The sequence below is a fragment of the Siphateles boraxobius genome, unplaced genomic scaffold (genome assembly GCF_051911475.1).
Source record: "Siphateles boraxobius isolate OS27281-9 unplaced genomic scaffold, OSU_SipBor_1 48, whole genome shotgun sequence".
Lineage (NCBI taxonomy): Eukaryota > Metazoa > Chordata > Actinopteri > Cypriniformes > Leuciscidae > Siphateles > Siphateles boraxobius.
In genome coordinates, this window is record NW_027509119.1 from 10,780,397 (window position 1) to 10,799,644 (window position 19,248).

The 19,248-nt window shown below is 40.8% G+C and overlaps 1 protein-coding gene across 1 annotated transcript in view; it reads right to left on the minus strand.

Annotated features, from left to right (window-relative positions):
- Positions 1–3,443: 3,443 nt before the first annotated feature.
- Positions 3,444–19,248, minus strand: part of LOC143710797 (sodium/potassium/calcium exchanger 3) — a 78,474-nt gene continuing 62,669 nt past the window's right edge. Inside the window, exons 8-17 of the mRNA XM_077201983.1 lie at positions 18,161–18,186; positions 17,942–17,995; positions 15,426–15,568; positions 15,182–15,348; positions 14,383–14,593; positions 13,220–13,386; positions 12,988–13,102; positions 5,417–5,529; positions 5,269–5,334; positions 3,444–4,654 (exon numbers count right to left, since the gene is read on the minus strand). Coding sequence (XP_077058098.1) covers positions 4,544–4,654; positions 5,269–5,334; positions 5,417–5,529; positions 12,988–13,102; positions 13,220–13,386; positions 14,383–14,593; positions 15,182–15,348; positions 15,426–15,568; positions 17,942–17,995; positions 18,161–18,186 — 1,173 coding nt within the window. The 3' untranslated portion in view covers positions 3,444–4,543. The remainder of the gene's footprint in view (positions 4,655–5,268; positions 5,335–5,416; positions 5,530–12,987; positions 13,103–13,219; positions 13,387–14,382; positions 14,594–15,181; positions 15,349–15,425; positions 15,569–17,941; positions 17,996–18,160; positions 18,187–19,248) is intronic.

Here is a 19,248-nt window from a genome sequence, read left to right on the forward strand (position 1 = left end):
TTATTTTCTCAGATTTGAGATTTAAACTGGAAAAAAAAATGTGTGAGAGAAAATGTAACTATTACCTTTTATTTTTTTATTCCATGGTGGAAAAAAAGCTTCCATACAGAACAACATTAGACTCAACTGACTTTCATTATATGTCATTATATGCCAATGTAAATTGCCAGAGTCGATTTTGTCCATTACATCAAAAGATCTGAAACCAGCCCATAGACCGGGGCCTAAGACACCTAACAATGTGCCACAAGGAGACAGAAAGGTCAGCTGATCATTCTTGTAGTGCAAAATCACGTCACACGTACATGTCACTACAGACGTATTTAATCATTTGTAGGTGCCTTAGCTTAGTGGAAGACTGGAGAAGAACTGGCAAATCTGGCTCAGTGAGAGGACACTTCTTTTTCTTTTCTTTTTTTGCTAAGTTTATATATAGCCTATTATATACAATGCATGGGACATTCCACAGGTGTGCCTTACAGGGTTTTAATGCACACCTTCCAGCCAGAAACCAGTATTCACATTGCAGACAGTGGTATAAATACAATGGTATTTATTTCAGCTGCATTTTGAGAAAGCTTGTAGCCCAGTACGCTTTTGTGAATGTGAACTCCCTCATCCAATATCCAGCGCTTTCACTCTGACAGCGTTTTGAAAGAGTCCAGTTGAACCGTCTCAACACTGATGGTTCACAGATCCGTGTTCATGTTCCTGTGTTGATCATCATCTGAACCAGTTGACTCTCTCAGATGTCTGGCTGTCAAACCTCAGAAAATGTCTGTTGTTGCTGTTGCTTAGCTCCATGTCCTTCCAAATAGACTTGTGTATGTTGTTGTCAGTTTTTAGGGCTGTCTAATGTTATCATCACCTATAGCGGTTCAGAATAACCAATGGCTTCAAATTGTATTATATAGGGCAGGCCAAAAAAAAAAAAAAGTTGCAGGTCTGAAACCTAGGGTTTTAAAGATGTACATTTTTTTTTTTCATTGGCTGCATGCTTTCATGTTGTCATGTTTTGTGTGAACACGTGGCTTATGAGTGTTTTGATTAGCTGCTGTTCAGGTCTTGTTTTGTTGGGGTACATGGCTGGTGATTGTGTTTGTTGGCCATGTGCTCATGTGTTCTGTGAGCACATGGATTGTCATGTGTTTCCTTGTGCCATGTGCTCTCCTTTTCCCTCCCTGTTACCTGTCTTGTTTGCTCTCCCTATTTATTCTCCTTGTGTCTGCAGTCCTGTGCTGGTTTGTCGTATGTACGTCGTAATTCTACCTTGTATGTTCCTCCTGTCTGTTTTCAGTCAGTCGAGTTTTCCCTCTTGGGGTAGTTTTTGTTTGTTTTATTTTTCATTTTTGTTAAAAGCCTTCATTTTTCTGCGATTGAGTCCTCGCCTCATCTCCTCAACACCACACCCTGACACGTGTATATAAATTTGTTACTTAAAATTATCTGAAAGAAATTGCAGTAAATACACTTTATTTCGTCTAGTTGAAAAGCCAACATTTCTCATTTTCCTTGAAACAAATGACTAAACCTAAAATAAAAATGAATTAAAACTATATAGACATTAAAAACGAAAAAAAAAATAAAAAAAAATAATGGCTATAACTCTTAAATGAAAACAGAAAATATAAAAATAAACACTGAATTTGTAGAATCTCAATGATACTAAACACTGACAGAACCACTCATTCTTCTTATTGCACATTTTATTGCACACAAAAACAGATTTGTCTGTAGAACAAAAGCCATGAAGCATTTGATTTTCACTCTCCGCCATTATTATTATTTAGTGGCATCCCTGTTTTGTCTTTGCATTGATCATTCAGTCTCTAAAACCAGAAGCAATTGTGATCTTAACAACATTTGGTGAATCTCACAAGACAGAAGTAACAGAATTTATATCTCTCTATATATATGCCAACATAAGAAATGGTATCAATAGTGAAAATGTACAACAGTATACTTCAACTTAACAGATGTGGACATCAATAAAAGACAACTCAAAAAATGTCTAGCGATCTTTTAGCAGAACAAAGACTAGACATTGTTAGACTCATTGGTTTTCTTCAGTCTAACACACAACACTACAGTACTCACACCATATCCATGAAGGTATTCATGTCTATAGAAATATTATAAACACTTCAACCTGACTTTATAAAACTAGACAAATTGTAGTAAATGTAGACAGTAAAACTTTCTGTGTACTCTCATGTAATAACGAACAATCCTAAGCCTATATAAATAACGAATATCCCTAAAAATACCTAAATATATTTTTTTAAATAATATGAACATTTTATTTACCAATAAAGTTACCCTTTTTTGACTGCAAGGGGGAAAATTCTAAAAAATTCAGTACACATATTATATTCTATAACAACCAGTTACAAACCTTTTTTTTTTTAAAAACGTCCAAAAAACTACTATCAAAAATACAATCACGTTAAATTACTACTAAAGGCAAACCTGTGTTGTTTTGTTTATCGCTTAAAGAACTATGTTTCTACAAGTATTCCCACACTCACTTACAGTGATCATCAAAAACATATCAAATCATCAGTCTATGAATTCAGAAGTATTGCTACAGTCAGTGCAAACAGATTAAAGACAGAATTACCACAACGTGATTACTTTGTCAATAACTACAGTAAATAAACAGTCTTTATATAACAAGTGCTATTACATAATTCGATAACAAAAAAAACAAGTACTTGTAATTAGAGTATACATTACTTTTTAAAAAGAAACAAACACGTAATCAGAGTACAGTTACTTTTTCATGCTGACATATTGATTATATTATATCAGTCAACAGCAATAAATGAGTTAATTAAATTGTAATTTACTAATAGTGAGCTGTTTGAGCCAGAGGCTGAAGTATGTTCGGTTGATCTTTAAGTGACGTGTCCTTGATTTACAAAAGATTTTTATATCCACAGCAAAAATAATAGTGAACTTTAATAGTCTGCTGTTATTTTACCATGTTTACTATTGTGTAATGAAAGTGGAGTTAAATGATACTTAAAATAGTTCACTCAAAGATGAAAATTCTAACACAAAAGAAGATTTTTTTGAGGAATGGAACAGTTTAATGGGGAAAAAATATGCATTACTCAAAATATGTTCTTTTATGTTCCACTGAAGAAAGAAGTCATACAGGTTTGGAACAAAAGGGTGAGTAAATGATGACATAATTTTCATTTTCGGGTGAACTATCACGTTCTGGATGTCACCAAGTAACAAACAGACTGAAATACTGAAATAGTGTATATCAGTAACGCTGAAAAATAGCCATTTCCAGCATTTTCACACAGGTCGAGCTCCGATGAGTTTACACCTCAATGGTGAGAGAGACTGTATGCATAAGCTGGAAAGCTCTGAACACAGACAAACATTAATTGTATCGAATGTGCACTTGTAATGTACTTCAAATCTTAACATTTTTATTTTTTTTAAAAACTGTACTTGCAGAAAAATGATATTATTGAATTAAAAGGCCTAAAAGTTTTTAATTTTCCCTTTATAACAAAGTATACTTTTCATAATTGTGTTATGAAACATAGTCATGACACTTGACTAAGTACAGTTTTAAAAAGTGTACTTTGTAATAGTCAAGTATGTATAATTTTTTAAATTATAAATTATGTTTTAATAATATTTTGTCATGGTTTAAAGAAGTACACTTATTTTGATGTGTTGACTAACATATTAATGCACATGAAAAGTACTTGATTATAATTTGAACTGTTTGACATTACAGCTAAAGTTAATATATTTTAAATGTACTAAATTGCAACTTCATCTTTACAAATGTGTAATTACAAATATATTTAAATGCATGACATACAAGTTTCAACAGAAATTACATTAAAGTATATTTTAGTTAACCATAAATACTCATAAATAATGCATTAGGCAGTTCACTAACCATATTTCAAAGACAATAGAAGTAATAATGAAATTACAAAGATATACTTAAGTCACACTAAAGTGAGCGTAAAGTTCAACCTATCGCATTTAATATACATTTAAATTATTATAAAATTTTATTTAATTGTAATTAACCTGCGATTAAGTGTCTGAAGATATGACATTCACTTATATTTTTTCCCATAATAAATACTCTTTTTAAAAGTATGCTAAAGTGTCCTATTTCACAAGTGTTTAACACAGCAAAGAGAATATACTGAAGTTCTAAGCAGCTAAACAGTGACTTATTGTAATACTTCAATGTTCTTGAAGGATGTCAGATAAAACCATTATATTATACAGTATACCTTCCAGCTTGAAGCAGTGCTTAATGGACAGACCAAAGGACTGATTGGAAATGAGCACTGTCATTTCAGTTTGACTGTTTAAAAACCATTCTGTAGAGCACGTCATTTCCTTTTGCTGCTACATTGGATGCAGGCATGAAATCAGCCGACATTTAGTACCTGGTCAGTAAAAGCACTATCAAATTCAACCCAAAACAACAATGCAAAAAAAAAAAAAAAAAAAAAACTGTCAGATTTGCAGGATATAAACTTGTGTGAAGCTTCTAGAGCTGACCAAAGAGGATGGAGCTGAGCAAAAAAACGGAGTAAAGGAGCAAGAGACCAAGACCTAGTTTCCGATCCAGCTTCCAGCCATTCAGATGCACACTCAGGACCTACAAGACACATAACACAGTTAACATGGACACTAATAGCATTGAGTATGTGGGTAGTCAGTGTGTGATTAGGGGGATTTCACTGCCTATCCTTTTGATATCCCACTTTCTGATTCATTTTTTATCCCCAGAGGGAAATATAAAGCGCATATTAATGTTCTGTATGACCATATTCTACATCCCTTAATCCTACTCCATACCTAAACTTAACAACTACCTAACTAACTATCAATAAGCAGTAATTAGTCGCAGTTAATAGTTAATAATGAAAATTGGACCCTAATCTAAAGTGTGACCAATATTCTTAACAAAAGTCCTCAGTTCTGAGAAAAAAGAAAAAAAAGTTGAATCTCACAATTCAGATTTTTTTCTCAGAATTATGGATTATAAACTCGAAATTACCTTTTTTATTCTTTTATTTTTTAAGTACTAATAAACAGCCATTTCCTATACATTTGCATGCTAAAGGCAACTAGTTAATAGTGAGACTTGGACCCCAAACTAAAGCGTTACCAAAATTATTATTTTTTACGATTATGTAATTATTATGCAAACCAAATATGGTTGAGAGTTTCTGGTGTAGGGCTTGTATGTTGTGGTACTGGGTTGCTCACAGTGAGGAAGACTGATGCGAGCAGCAGGATAACAGAATAGACCAGGCCCTTATTATTGATGAATACCTGACAAAAGACACAGACAGATCAGATGAAAGCATCAATGAGAAGACGTTTGCATCGGTTTTAGAATACGTAAAATGCTCACTGTTGATCCATAGTCTACTACTAGAGTTCTTAGAGTCCAAGGGAAGCCCAGTCCCAGCAGGATGTCAAAGATATTGCTTCCAATGGAGTTAGACACTGCCATGTCCCCCATTCCTGAGACACATAATACAACATCATTGCAGTACATTTTCCAAATAATTGTGTGTGTGGTCCTAGTAAATACTATGTTATGGGGACAAATTGTGCCCACAAAGATGGCAGTATCTAAAATCCTTGTTCTTGTGTGGACATTTTTGGTTCCCACAAGGAAAACCGCTTATAAATCATACTATGTGATGCTTTTTGAAAATGTAAAAATGCAGAAAGTTTTCTGAAGATTTATGGGATAGAATATACTGTTTGTACAGTATAAAAATGATTATGTCTATGGAAAGTGCCCATAAAACATGGAAACCCAACGTGTGTGTGTGAGACGTAGGGGCTGAGGAAGATGATGAGATGAGGCACAGATGAAAAAAAAAACAGAATTAAACAAAATACGAGGATAAATGCAACACCGTGTAGAATACAAAGAACTCTTAAACAATCTATAATTAATAATGTACTCGGTGACATATGTAACCTCGGTTCTCTCTAGAAGAGGGAACGAGTATTGCGTAAGCTAGCTTACTCTACGGGTAAAGTCATCTTTGCTCGAGATATTGAAGCCAAAATTTTTCCTTAATTTAGCATTTATTGTCAACGCAGTGCAGCAGCCAGCAGGCCTAGAGCAGGCCATATTGCGTGCTCATTGGCTGCCGTGCGGCAACTGCTGCAGCCTACCACTGAGCCTCGCGCGTGACGTCCCGCCCTCTACGCGTCATAGCCCGCCAGAATGGGGGTGGCTTAGCGTATAAAAGCCAGGCTCAGAGGCTGTGTCACTGGTTTCATCAGCTGAAGCGAAAAACGCTCGTGGCGCCTACACGGTCAGGTTACGCAATACTCGTTCCCTCTTCTAGAGAGAACCGAGGTTACGTATGTAACCGTGTACGTTCTCTTACGAGAGGTTCTCTCGTATTGCGTAAGCTAGCTTACGCTACGGGAACCCATTGTCAACGCCGTGCGCACCCAGCCTCCACTTCATGAGTCCCAGGGATTCCCAGGGAACATATATAAGTGGGAAACAGGTGGCCAGCAATGTGGGCCAGCACATGTTATATGCACATACAGGGTATACAGAGCGGTGTCGCCGGTCCATATAACTATTCACCATATAGTGCAGCTAAACCAGGAGAGCTAATGTCACGTGAGAGTTGTCTGCGCATGATAATCTGGCCAGAGTATAAACACCGCTCACACTGACAGAAGTCTAGCCTGCAAGGCGGGAACTTCCAGGTTATAAAACCTAACAAATGTGGACGGAGAGGCCCAGCCTGCCGCCTCACAAATGTCTTGAATGTAAATTCCGCTGGACCAAGCCCACGAAGAGGCCACGCCTCTGGTGGAATGCGCCCTGATGCCCAAGGGGCATTGCAGACCTTTAGACTTATAGGCGGATGTGATAGCTTCCACTATCCATCTGGACAGGCTCTGTTTCGAGGCGGCGAGACCTTTGGTGCGCCCACCAAACGAAACAAAGAGCTGTTCCGAACGCATGAAAGAGGCGGAGCGCGTAATGTAAGCCCTCAGTGCCCTGACGGGGCAGGGGAGATTAACATCACCCTCACTATTGGACGCGGGCTTGAGAGAGGAGATCTCTCCTCGCCGCATCAGCTCCGGGAACCATGCTTGGTTCTCCCAGCGCGGGGCTATAAGGAGCACCGAGTGGCGTGTTTCCCTGATCCTCTTGATTACCTGTGGTAACAGAGAGACCGGAGGGAAAGCATAAAGTGGGAGGCTGGGCCAGATTTGGGCCAGCGCATCCTCGTTCTTTGTAAAGAACAGTGGGCAATGAGCGTTGTCTTTTGACGCAAACAGGTCGACTTTCGCTTTGCCGAAAAGGCGCCACAGCGACTGGACTGTCTGGGGTCGCAGGGACCATTCCCCTGGGGAAACGTAGTTCCTAGACAGGTAGTTTGTCTGGACCGTTGTTCATGTGGCCTGGCACATGCTCAGCTCTCAGCGAGCGCAGGAGGTACTGAGACCATACAAGAAGGCGTTCTGTCAGATGGCAGAGGCTTCTGGATCTGACACCGCCCTGACGGTTTATGTAGGACACCTCAGACATGTTGTCAAGGCGGACTAGAAAATGGTGGTCCTGTATGAACGGGAGGAAGCGTTTGAGCTCCGCTATCATTTCTCGACCACTATCATTTCCAGACAGTTTATGTGGAAGCATCTCTCCTGGTCTGACCACAGGCTAAAGACCGGTCTGCCCTCGAAGTGGAAAGTGCCCATAAAACATGGAAACCCAACGTGTGTGTGTGAGAGACGTAGGGGCTGAGGAAGATGATGAGATGAGGCACAGATGAAAAAAAAACAGAATTAAACAAAAGACGAGGATAAATGCAACACCGTGTAGAATACATAGAACTCTTAAACAATCTATAATTAATAATGTACTCAGTTACATATGTAACCTCGGTTCTCTCTAGAAGAGGGAACGAGTATTGCGTAAGCTAGCTTACGCTACGGGTAAAGTCATCTTTGCTCGAGATATTGAAGCCAAAAATTATCCTTAATTTAGCATTTATTGTCAACGCAGTGCAGCAGCCAGCAGACAGCACACAGCCCCTTGGCCGATTCCGGTGAGGAGAGATCTCCTCTCTTAAGCCCGCGTCCGATAGTGAGGGTGATGTTAATCTCCCCTGTGAGACAGCCCCCATTGTCACTCCCCGCTGGTGACAGGGCTGGAGAGCAAAAACGCAGCTCTGAGTCACTCTGATTCGTCTGTAGCCTGAAACCCAAGCCTGGTGAGGCACTTGGGCGTTCAGCCAGCGTTGTAGCGGGAGCATGCGCAGCAAGCCCAGCTGAAGCACAGCCGCAGCTGATGCCATACAGCCTAGCATCCTCTGGAATGTCTTCAGAGATGTGATGCTGCCCTCCTGGAAAGACGCGGCCAGGTGTCGAACACGGCGCGCACACTGTGTCGATAGGCGGGCCGTCATAGCCACAGAGTCCAGTTCTATTCCTAGAAAGGAAGCTGACTGACTGGGCAGTAATGAGCTCTTGGTCCAGTTGACCGTGAGGCCCAAGCTTTCCAGATGGCTGAGAAGCACTGTTCTGTGAGATAACAGTTCTATCTCTGACTGTGTTAAAATCAGCCAATCGTCCAAATAGTTCAGAATTCGCAGCCCTTTCACTCTCAAGGGGGCGAGAGCCGCATCCATGCACTTCGTAAATGTACGGGGTGCCAAAGACAGGCCGAACGGGAGGACAGTGTATTGATATGCCCGACCGTCGAAGGCGAATATCAAGAATTGCCTGTGACGGGGGACTATCGGGATCTGAAAGTATGCATCGTTCAGATCGAGAGAGATAAACCAGTCCCTCGGGCGGATTTGCGCGAGGATTTGTTTGGTCGTGAGCATTTTGAACGGCCATCTCATGAGAGCTTTGTTCAAATATCTCAGATCTAAGATAGGTCTTAGAGCTCCGTCCTTCTTGGGTACGAGAAAATAACGGCTGTAAAAGCCGGACTCGCTCAGAGAAGGAGGTACTAGTTCTATGGCCCCTTTGCACAGCATTTTGGCTATTTCTGCGCGGAGTAGATGCGCTACATCCACTTTCAAAGCGAGGGGGGCGGCGAGCGAACTGAAGCGAATAGCCCTGTCTTATTGTGCTCAGCACCCATTCGGACACACCTGAAATAGCCTTTCATGCTTCTACATGTATAGCTAGGGGCAGAATGGACTCCGGGTTCCGATCGCCGCACTTCGCTGGCTCGGGAAACTGAACTGGAGGTGTGTGGGGGGCGCGCGCGCCCTCTGATCTCGGAAACGGAACGATTTGTGGGCACATTATCTACATCTAGCACTTGAGCGGCATTTGCCAGCTTTGTGAGAGTGGGCTCTGTGAGTGTGTGAGACACATGGGGCATCGTGTTTATGTGTAGGGGTGAGCACTGACTTGTGGGCACTTTTTCTACACTTAAAACACCCTCGGCGTGAGCCGGATAACCAGAATTTATACTCTTTCTGAGATTTCTCTGGGTCACCATAAAAAAGGCGTTTGTGTCCAGGCGAGCGGGCTGTGTTGCCGACTCGTTGGCTGCTAAATGTGCGTCTGCAGTAGCCTTCTCTGAGGGGACTGACAGGACGAGATATTTTGACGGTGGTCTGGCCGCAGCGTGACTCAGCCCCCGAGCCGTGCACCAATCGTCCCCGTCTGTCTCAGAGCCGGATGACAGTGCGTGCCATCCCCGGACCGTACCGCTCTCATCCCCCTCTCTCGCCAGACCTCTGGCAGAGCAGGCCCCTGCAGAACGCTGGTCCTTCCCTGGACTCCTCTGTCTGGGTGCGGTTATGACCGTGCCCCCACACCGGGCCGCTATGCCGTCCACGTCCGGCCCGGGTCTTACAGCCAATCCTGGACCTGCGCATCTGAGCCGCCCCCTTCACAGGCTGCCGTTCAAGATGCTCCTGGCCAAACGCATTTCCGAATGTGTGCGGCCACAGGATTGGTTTGCAGCGATCGACCTGAAGGACGCCTACTTTTAGGTCTCCGTTCTCCTTCGACTCAGACTCATTTGCTGTCAGGGGGCGCACTTATCAGTACGCAGTTCTCCCATTTGGGCTAGCCCCGTCTCCTTGCGCCTTCATAAAGGTTGTCGAGGTAGCCCTTGTTCCTCCATTGGAACACGGGGTTTGCATCCTGAACTATCTCGGCGACTGGCTATCCTAGCTCACTCTCGAGACCAGGCTTGCGAACACAGGGACCCAGTGCTTCGGCACCTAGCTCGTCTGGGCCTTCGGGTCAACTGGGAAAAGAGTAAACTTTCCCCCGTGCAGAGGATCTCTTTTCTCTGTATTGACTTGGTAGTCTTCTCCACTCATCCACTGCTGACTTGCCTGAGACTATCAAGCGCAAGAGTGCAGTTCCACTGAAGTTTTTTTCAGAGGCTCCTCGGGCATATGGCGTCCTCAGCCGCAACATCGCCACTCGGATTGCTCATATGAGACCGCTTCAGCTTTGGCTTCGCAACCGAGTCCCAAGGTGGGCATGGCAACACGGCGTGCTCCGAGTACCAGTTACTTCGACCTGCCGTCAGACCTTCACCCCGTGGTCAAACCTCGGTTTCTACGGGCTTCTGCCCCTGGGACGAGCTTCTGGGCATGTTGTTCCTCAACACATGCCACCACCACGGGCTGGGGTGCCATGCGCAATGGACACGCTGCCGCCAGCTCCTGGACAGGACCTGGCACCTTACCATGTCTATTGCCTCGAGTTGCTGGCAGTATGCCTTGTTCTGCACCGCTCTTGCGTTGCTCAAGGTCAACGCGTACTAGCCCACTCTGACATTCCGCGTCAGTAGCGTACATCTACCATCAGGGTGGTCTGCGCTCCTGCCGTATGTCGCAACTCGCCCGCCACCTCCTCTTATGGAGTAAGAAGCATCTGAGGTCGCTTCGAGACATTTTTCCTGGAGCCCTGAACTGTGGAGCCTATGAGCTCCCACAGCTTCAGCCCTTCCCTGGAGAATGGTTACTCCATCCTCAGTCGGTTCAGCTGATTTGGGACCAGTTCGGGGATGCACAGGTAGATCTATTTGCCTCCCACGACTCGACCCATTGCGCTCTGTTTTGCTCCCTGTCCGAGGGCACGCTCGGCACGGACGCACTGGCACACAGCTGGCTGCGGGGCCCCGAAAGTATGCGTTTTCCCCCAGTGAGCCGTCTTGCACAGACCTGTGCGAGATCAGGGAGGACGAGGAGCAGGTTGTTCTGGTCACGCCGCACTGGCCCACCTGAACCTGGTTCTCTGAACTAGTACTCCTCGCGACAGCACCTCCCTGGACAATTCCTCTGAGGAAGGACCTCCTTTCTCCGGGACGGGGCACCCTATGGTACCCTCGTCCCGATCAATGGAGCCTCCATGTGTGGCTTATGGACGGGACGAGGCAGGTTTGAGTACCCTACCACCAGCGGGGGTGGCTACCATCACTTCCGCTAGAGCATCGTCCGCGAGACATGGCTATACGTTGAAGTTGAACCTCTTCGTCAACTCGTGCTCTTCTCACCGAGAAGGCCCCCGGAGATGTTCAATCAGTGTTGTACTTTCCTTCCTTCAAGAAGGGTTGGAGCGAAGGCTGTCTCCCTCCACCTTCTAAGTATACGCTGCCGCCATTGCCGCACACTGTGATACGGTAGAAGGTAAGTCTGTTGGGAAGCACGACCTGATCCCCAGTTTCCTGAGCAGGTCCGGAGTTTTTTTCTGAGAGGAGACTGAATCCTCCTCGCCCTCCTCTCATTCCCTCTTCTGACCTCTCAGTGGTTCTAACTGCCCTGCAGAGTGCTCCCTTTGAGCCTTTTCAAATCATTGGAGCTTAAGTTCCTATCAATGATGACAGCGCTCCTGGTTGCCTTGCCTCCATCAAGGAGTAGGGGACCTGCACGCATTCTCCGTTGACGAAGCGTGCCTGGAATTCGGGCCGGCCTACTCTCACGTGATCCTGAGACCCCGGCTTCGATATGTGCCCAAGGTTCCTACCACTCCCTTCCGGGACCAGGTGGTGAATCTGCAAGCGCTGCCCCTGGAGGAGGCAGACCCAGCCTTGGCACTGCTCTGTCCAGTATGCACTCTCCCCGCCTATGTAGACAGGACGCAGTGTTTCAGGACCTCAGACCAGCTCTTTGCTTTCCCTTGGGCTAAGTCACCCATTATTTATATTTAGTACAACCTTTAGGGTTGTCCATATGCATTTCCCACATAACTCCTTGAAGAAAGTGGCTTCTGCAGCGTTCTCCTTCCTAACAGAAAGGGCACCCTTTCCCAGTGTTATCCAATGTCTCACTGAACAACATTGGACTAGGTTATCACAGAACAACATTGACAGATTCACTCTGTGTAAGCCCTCTCCTATCGTCCTTCCAGGCAAGAAGAGGTAGAGGCTTGCACAGGGCGCTGGATGGGGTGCAGCAGCTGTGGCCCTTTGGTAGGGATTCCAATTAGTCGGTCTCGACGAGGCATCGATTGACCGACTGAAGAGGAATGTCTCGGTTACATATGGTAACCCTCGTTCCCTGAAGGGATTAACTCCGCAGCAAAAAACTGAAGTGCAATCGCACCTGCTGCTCATTATATACCTGCGCTGCGAGACTGTGCACCTGATCCAAATGATTGCACGCCAATGTGCATTGGCTTGTTTAGTTTCACTCGAAGTAGACTGGCTTCTCTAGCAAGATTCCTATTAGTCGGTCTCGACAAGGCGTCTCCGTTCCCTCCTTCAGGGAACGAGGGTTACCATATGTTACCGAGACATTAACAGATACTACTTTGGATCTTACAAATGTAGTAGTAAATGCTGAGATTGACATTAACGAAGAATTATAATAAATGTAATAAATGCTATTGTTCATGGTTAGTTGTTCAAGTTAACTAATGTTGTTAACACTAAAGTCTTACCAAAAATTATATTAAAGATAATACAAGCAGGCATACAAACAGTTTTATGTTTATACAAAGGTTACAAACCTTGGCGGGCAACAATGAGGCTTGCCATGCAGTCGGGTACGCTAGTGCCAGCAGCAAGGAAAGTGATTCCCATGATGTAATCCGGAATATCTAGTGTGTAGCTGATGATGGTGACCTGCAAGACATTAATAAAACACCACATAATCATAAAAATCATCATAATACACCAACCAATGGAATGACAAGAAAGTATATTTAGTAAGAATGTCCATATTTTTTATATTTTTCTTACCATCCACACCATGAGGTAGGAAAAAATAGCAATCCAGAGGGTTGAAGCAAAAAAAGTGATCATGAACCAGCGATGCCAACGTGGCGAAACACAGTTAGGCACTGTGTAATACAGCAAAAGACTCAGCGGCCAAGATACAAACCACTTTATACATGCACGGTATCCAGCTAATGCACACAATACACAGAGAAAACAAACCATAAAAGGTTAGCAAAGTACCATTTTGATTACTTCTCAGTATGTTTTTTGTAAAATGTTTTAATTAAAAATAAATCCCAAGAAAAGAAAGATGAGAATGGACAGAGAATGAGGGAGAACACAAGGAATAAATACATGAAGAAAACAAAGGGAATGAATGAGTTAATTAATGAGGTGAAAATAATGACTAATCAACAAAAAAGAGATACTAAGTCACAGGAAAACACAATGAAACAGAGCATTCATGTTACAAGTAGGAGGATAAGTACACGCCAATAGTGGAAAACTCAGTATTTTTGTGCAGTGTGCACATGCCAAAATATCCGTTTTGTATTTTGTGGCATATAAATGCGCAGATTAACCTGACCATTTCTTTAGCATTCATGTAAGCACTATGTTTGGATTTAACAATCGGAATGATTAAAACTGTGCCAGAGTGAGAACGGGTTGTTATTGGGTTTATAAGTTAATATTCAGTAATATTGCTGGTTTAACTACTCTGACACTCTCGGATGAGAACTGAATTGAGCTGAATAATGACACTAACTTTGCAACATTGACAGTAATTAAACTGAATTGAATCAACTTTGAACTGACTTGAGCTGAATAATGACATTACATAATAATACATAATGACTGAATAATAACTTTGCAACATTGAATTTTACAACATTTAACACTATTTAATTCTGTAGAGCAACTGAAATTGAATGTTTCATAATTTTACAGCATTGACACTGTTATTTTCCAGTTTATTAAAGTGAAGCTGCTTTAAAACAATCTATATTGCATAAACCACAAAATGTGTCTTGACTTGACTTATTACATACAGTTAAATACATATTAGATAAAGGTAACTAAAAATTATCCTATAGATGATTCACGGCTTACCACAAGAATAAACTATTTGAATATACAAATAGTAATACTAATAAATTGCATTCGATCTGCTTTCATGAACTAACCAGGAATATGAAGAGGTCTGAACCTTTCGTCCCCATCTTCATCCTCTTCTTCAGGCTGATTGTTTTCCACATCCACCTTTACTCCTTTCTTACCATCGATAATTTCTGTCTCCTCAAGTGTCTGCTGTGGTTCAGCACTTCCTCCATTTACTATCCCTCTAGAACTAAATGTCTTCACTGGGGTCCTGCTCTCCCTAAGCAGCCTCTGTCTCTGAAATGTGCAGGAGAGAGATGGTAAAGAGAAGGAAAACTCCATTTATCAGTTGGAATTTGAATTTGAATTTGAATTGAATTTAAAGTTGTTAAGTTGTTAAATAACATTACAAAGTGTTTAAATTATTTTTTATTATTATTGTTTTTATGTCAGCCAATACAACCAAATAGTATATTGTAGTTGTACCACCTGATATGGAAAGTGTACCAAACCTACCCATACTAGAAATGAGCAGTTTTTACCTTTTCTTTGAGAGAACAAATCTTTTCACTCTGCCTCAAGGATCATTTGGGCTCCTCTGGATGTTGTGCTCCTCTGAATAATGTGTATTATTTAAATGAACTAAAAATTAATTCAAACTAAATAGGTATTATAGACTTAAGTGATACTTTATATGTCATGAATTTATCAAACTATTTTAAATAGAAATAATGCACTTGGACACAAAAATATGCATGACATGTCATTAACCCATATATACTCTATACACAAACACACACACACACACACACACACGCGCACGCACGCACATAATTTATAACAAAGTATGTTTAAATTTAAAATCATCAAAAAATTCAAGTTCACCTCACTGATGAGCATACGTCCAGCCATAGACAGACGGGTACGTGGGGAGAAATGCGGTGTGATCATAACACGCAGCCCAGCCTCCGGGAATGAGAGCTGGTGTGGACTCAAGATCAGCAGCTCATCCACCATCACTACTTGAGATTCCTGCCCGGAGTCTGCTGGAGCTGAGAACATCACAGAATAATAAATGCATATTACTGCATTCCTGCTATAGAAAATAAAAACAGGCATGCATGAGTACCTTTCTTCAACAGCACCATGGAGGTGTTACAATTGACTCCCACTTCATCACCCTCTTTATCTGTGGGCATTTCTCTCCTGATACAACACTGAGCTGGACTACCACATGATCTTTGGACAAAGCTGGCAATCTGACGGTTAAACCTGTGAATGAGATTAAAGTCACCATGAAATCAAAAATGAAAAAAAAAATAAAAAATTATGGAATATTGCTGTATTTATCATAAGTGATTTATCCGTACACATCGTTACACAATATCCATGTGCCTTGTAGTCTTTGATTAAAATAACTTGCAGTGACAGTGGTGCGAGGGCATGCCAACCTGTCACTCACATGAGACCGACCAATAGCAAACCGCAACCACCCAATCAATTCGCCATAGACAAAATCAAATCCCATCCTACATTTTTTCTTGTCCAAGAAGCTGTTTCACTCTGATATGTCACAATAAGGAAGAAAAGGCTATCCCAACTTCCGTTTCATGACGACTTTAAGGCTAAATCAAACAACAGTTAGACTAGAAAACAAATGGTGTCATATTTTATACATTTGAATATATACTACTGTTCAAAAGTATCGGGTCGTTAAGATTTTAAGAGGTTATGCAAGAAGATTGTAAGAAGACTTATACTCACTAAGGCTGCATTTATTTTATCACAAATAACTAATAGTGTTTAATACTATTGTAATTTAAAATAACTTTCAAAGACATTTATAATGTTACAAAAGATTTCAATTGCAAATAAGCTGTTCTTTTGAACATTCTATAAATCAAAGAATCCTAAAAAGCAGTAAAACTGTTTTCAACATTGATAATAATAACAGTAATTATTAATAATTGAGCTCTAAATCAGCATATTAGAATGATTTCTGAAGGATCATGTGACACTAAAGACCTAAATATGACTAAATATGCATTCATTCTCTTGGTATGATTTTAGCACCCTCTAGTGAGACAGTTTTGAGTTTTGCCTACTTAAGCAGCACTATCTGTAATTTTTCTTTATATATATTTAACCATTCTTAATTATGCTTTATCTCTAAAGCTGTTAGACACATTTCTTGTAAGTATTCAGTGCTACAAACATATTATATACAATGTCTGAGAGCATTATTTTGATGTTTTTGTCAAAATTATTAGTTCTTGATCTATACTTAATTTCATCAGATATTTTAAGCACTTTTCATTATTACTTGCATGCATACTTACCTGTCATGAAGCTGTGATGTTGCCCATTTTTAGGTAAACTTTGAAATGTGTGGCACAAATGTAAATTCTTAAAATTAATCGCTAATTATTCAAACTATATATATATATTTTTTAAACATACCAATAAATGTATTATTGTACATTTTTCAGTTACACAGTTAACTAATATAATAGTTTCTCAAAGGGATTTTCAGTTGCTGTTTCTCTTGAGGCACTTGAAGGGGACATAAAGCACACCAGCCTCCAAAAAACAACATACTCTTCATATTGTCAACATGGGTTGTTGTATCTGAATGAGATATGTATGTAGTATATTGTATTATCAACACCTCTGCATCCAAACATGCTTTAGTTTCCCTCCTCCAATAAAACAGAGAGCAGGGATGTTTATCTCAGTCTCCGACAGCTCAAGCTTCCCCTAATGGCCTTAAAAGGTCTTTGATGAAGACTGTTGTCATCTAGAAGATCCTTATCTCTCTAGAAGCTGTGTTGTCTGTACAAAACTGTTACTCATCCAGGCTCCTTTCTAAACAATAAATGAAACGGGGTCCTCTATCCTCATATGGAGGAAAGAGGTGTCATTTATTAGCTTGAACTTGGAAATTCTTAACCCGTAGCAATAAAGAGATAAGATGCTTGAAAAGGTAAAAGACGTTTTAGTCTAGGCTATTATTTTAACTTCATTTGGGATTTAGAGCCAGACAAAGACAATGAGTACTACAGTATTAATTCTAGGATTCTATGTTACACTTTCTTAATTCCTTGCAAGGATTCTTCCTCTCAAACCTAACCATATTGGGAGTTTTTTTTTTGCTGACTAGAAGTTTTCAGACACAATTTTCAGTAACAGTGCTTTGAAACAGTATGGTTGGTTAAGAATGCTATACTAATAAAACTTAAGGCTTGACAATTGTCTCACTTTTTTTGAAAGTACTATAGGTGGAGCAATGTTCTCTCAAATTTTGTAAAGTACTTAATTACTCTAATATCTCTGATGTGTCAGAGATACACTGATATCCCACATGCAAAAAAAGAATGCTTTAGCATACTTTTAAAGAGTACTTATTATGGAAATAACCATTCGAAAGAATATAGTTCTAAAGTTTGAATGCAAAATGAATGTTATGCTTTCGGAAAATTAATTGCATGTTAATGGGTTTGGTTATTTAGAAAATCTTCAAATATCTTCTAAAATGTTCCAAAAAAGGGTGATAAAAGTGGAGGGATACTTTACTTCATGAATAGAATACTACTCTGAATGCTTTCTAAAGGCAATTAAATGGAGAACAGCATTATTTATACTCACTTCATGATAAGGATATAGACTCCATACATGGAGATCAGAAGCATGGATTCCCACCTATAACAATGGATACAAAGATTGTTAGCGAATACAACTCTCATATAGAAAAATATCTCATATAAGTATACATATATTAACTTTCTAATGCTTCTAAATAATGAGACTACTCTGCTTGAACATGTGGAAATGGGTGTAGAAGAAACAAACAGTTACAAGACTTACCATACAACTCTTTCATCATAGATAACCTAGAGAAAGGTGGACAAATGAAGGGGTAAAATGACTGGGATTTGATGATGAATTCTACATGTAGAATTTTAATTAAAATTCCACAGAAGTAAATATAGAGACATGCTGACCGTCATTATTAAGTCTTTATACTTTTAAGGGGTACACAAACTTTTTTTCAGTCAAACCCCTAAGATGTAAAATATTTACTTTAAGTTTTCCCTGAGATCTTAAGTTAATATTTCAATAATTTAACGACACATTCACAAGTTCACGGTTCTCTGACGTTGGTTAATGGTCACAAGTAAACTGATAAAATATAGAATAATTTTTGAGTAAGTGATTTATTTTGATTTAAATAATAAATAACACATTTTAAATTACATTATGATTGGAAGCAATATTCTGGAAACAGTTCAGTTTAAGAGTATTCACACATTCGGGTTCGCCCTTTACAAGAACCAACTAACACCACAAGTTGCAATACAAATAATTATGTCTTAAATACCTCATTTTCAATTCTCAAACCTTCAAGCTTTTAACATTACAGAACCTCAAGCTTTTTGGTAAAGTGATGGTAATGTCTTGACACCACACAAGACACTGCATCATGACGTTCAAAGCTTCTGAGTGAGCCTGTGTGTGAAGCATGTGTAAAAAACGCCAACCTCAATTGGCCAACAGCATAGTCACATGACATAGCTTCAGAGGGTCACTAAGACGTCAAATAGGCAAATAAAATTCACTTCACCAGATTCTAATTGTCTGAAGGGGAATGTTTTCTGCCATTGCCAGAAGTATGCCAAAGCGATGCAGTGTCTCATTCCTTCTCAGGAAATGGGGTTATACTGTATACGTAACCTGAGATGTTCCCTTTTGAGTGGAACTCAACTCTATGGGAACGTTAATACCCCCATCGCCATACTGAAAAAAAATATATGACCAACAAGGCTGTGAAGTATGCACATGCAAAAACCTTTGGTCTAAAGAACGTTGTAACCCTCTAGGGTCGAAAAACGAATCAGCGTGTTTTGCTGGATTTTCTTCACAAGCAGCAAAATCGACGTAAAATACTCTGTCAT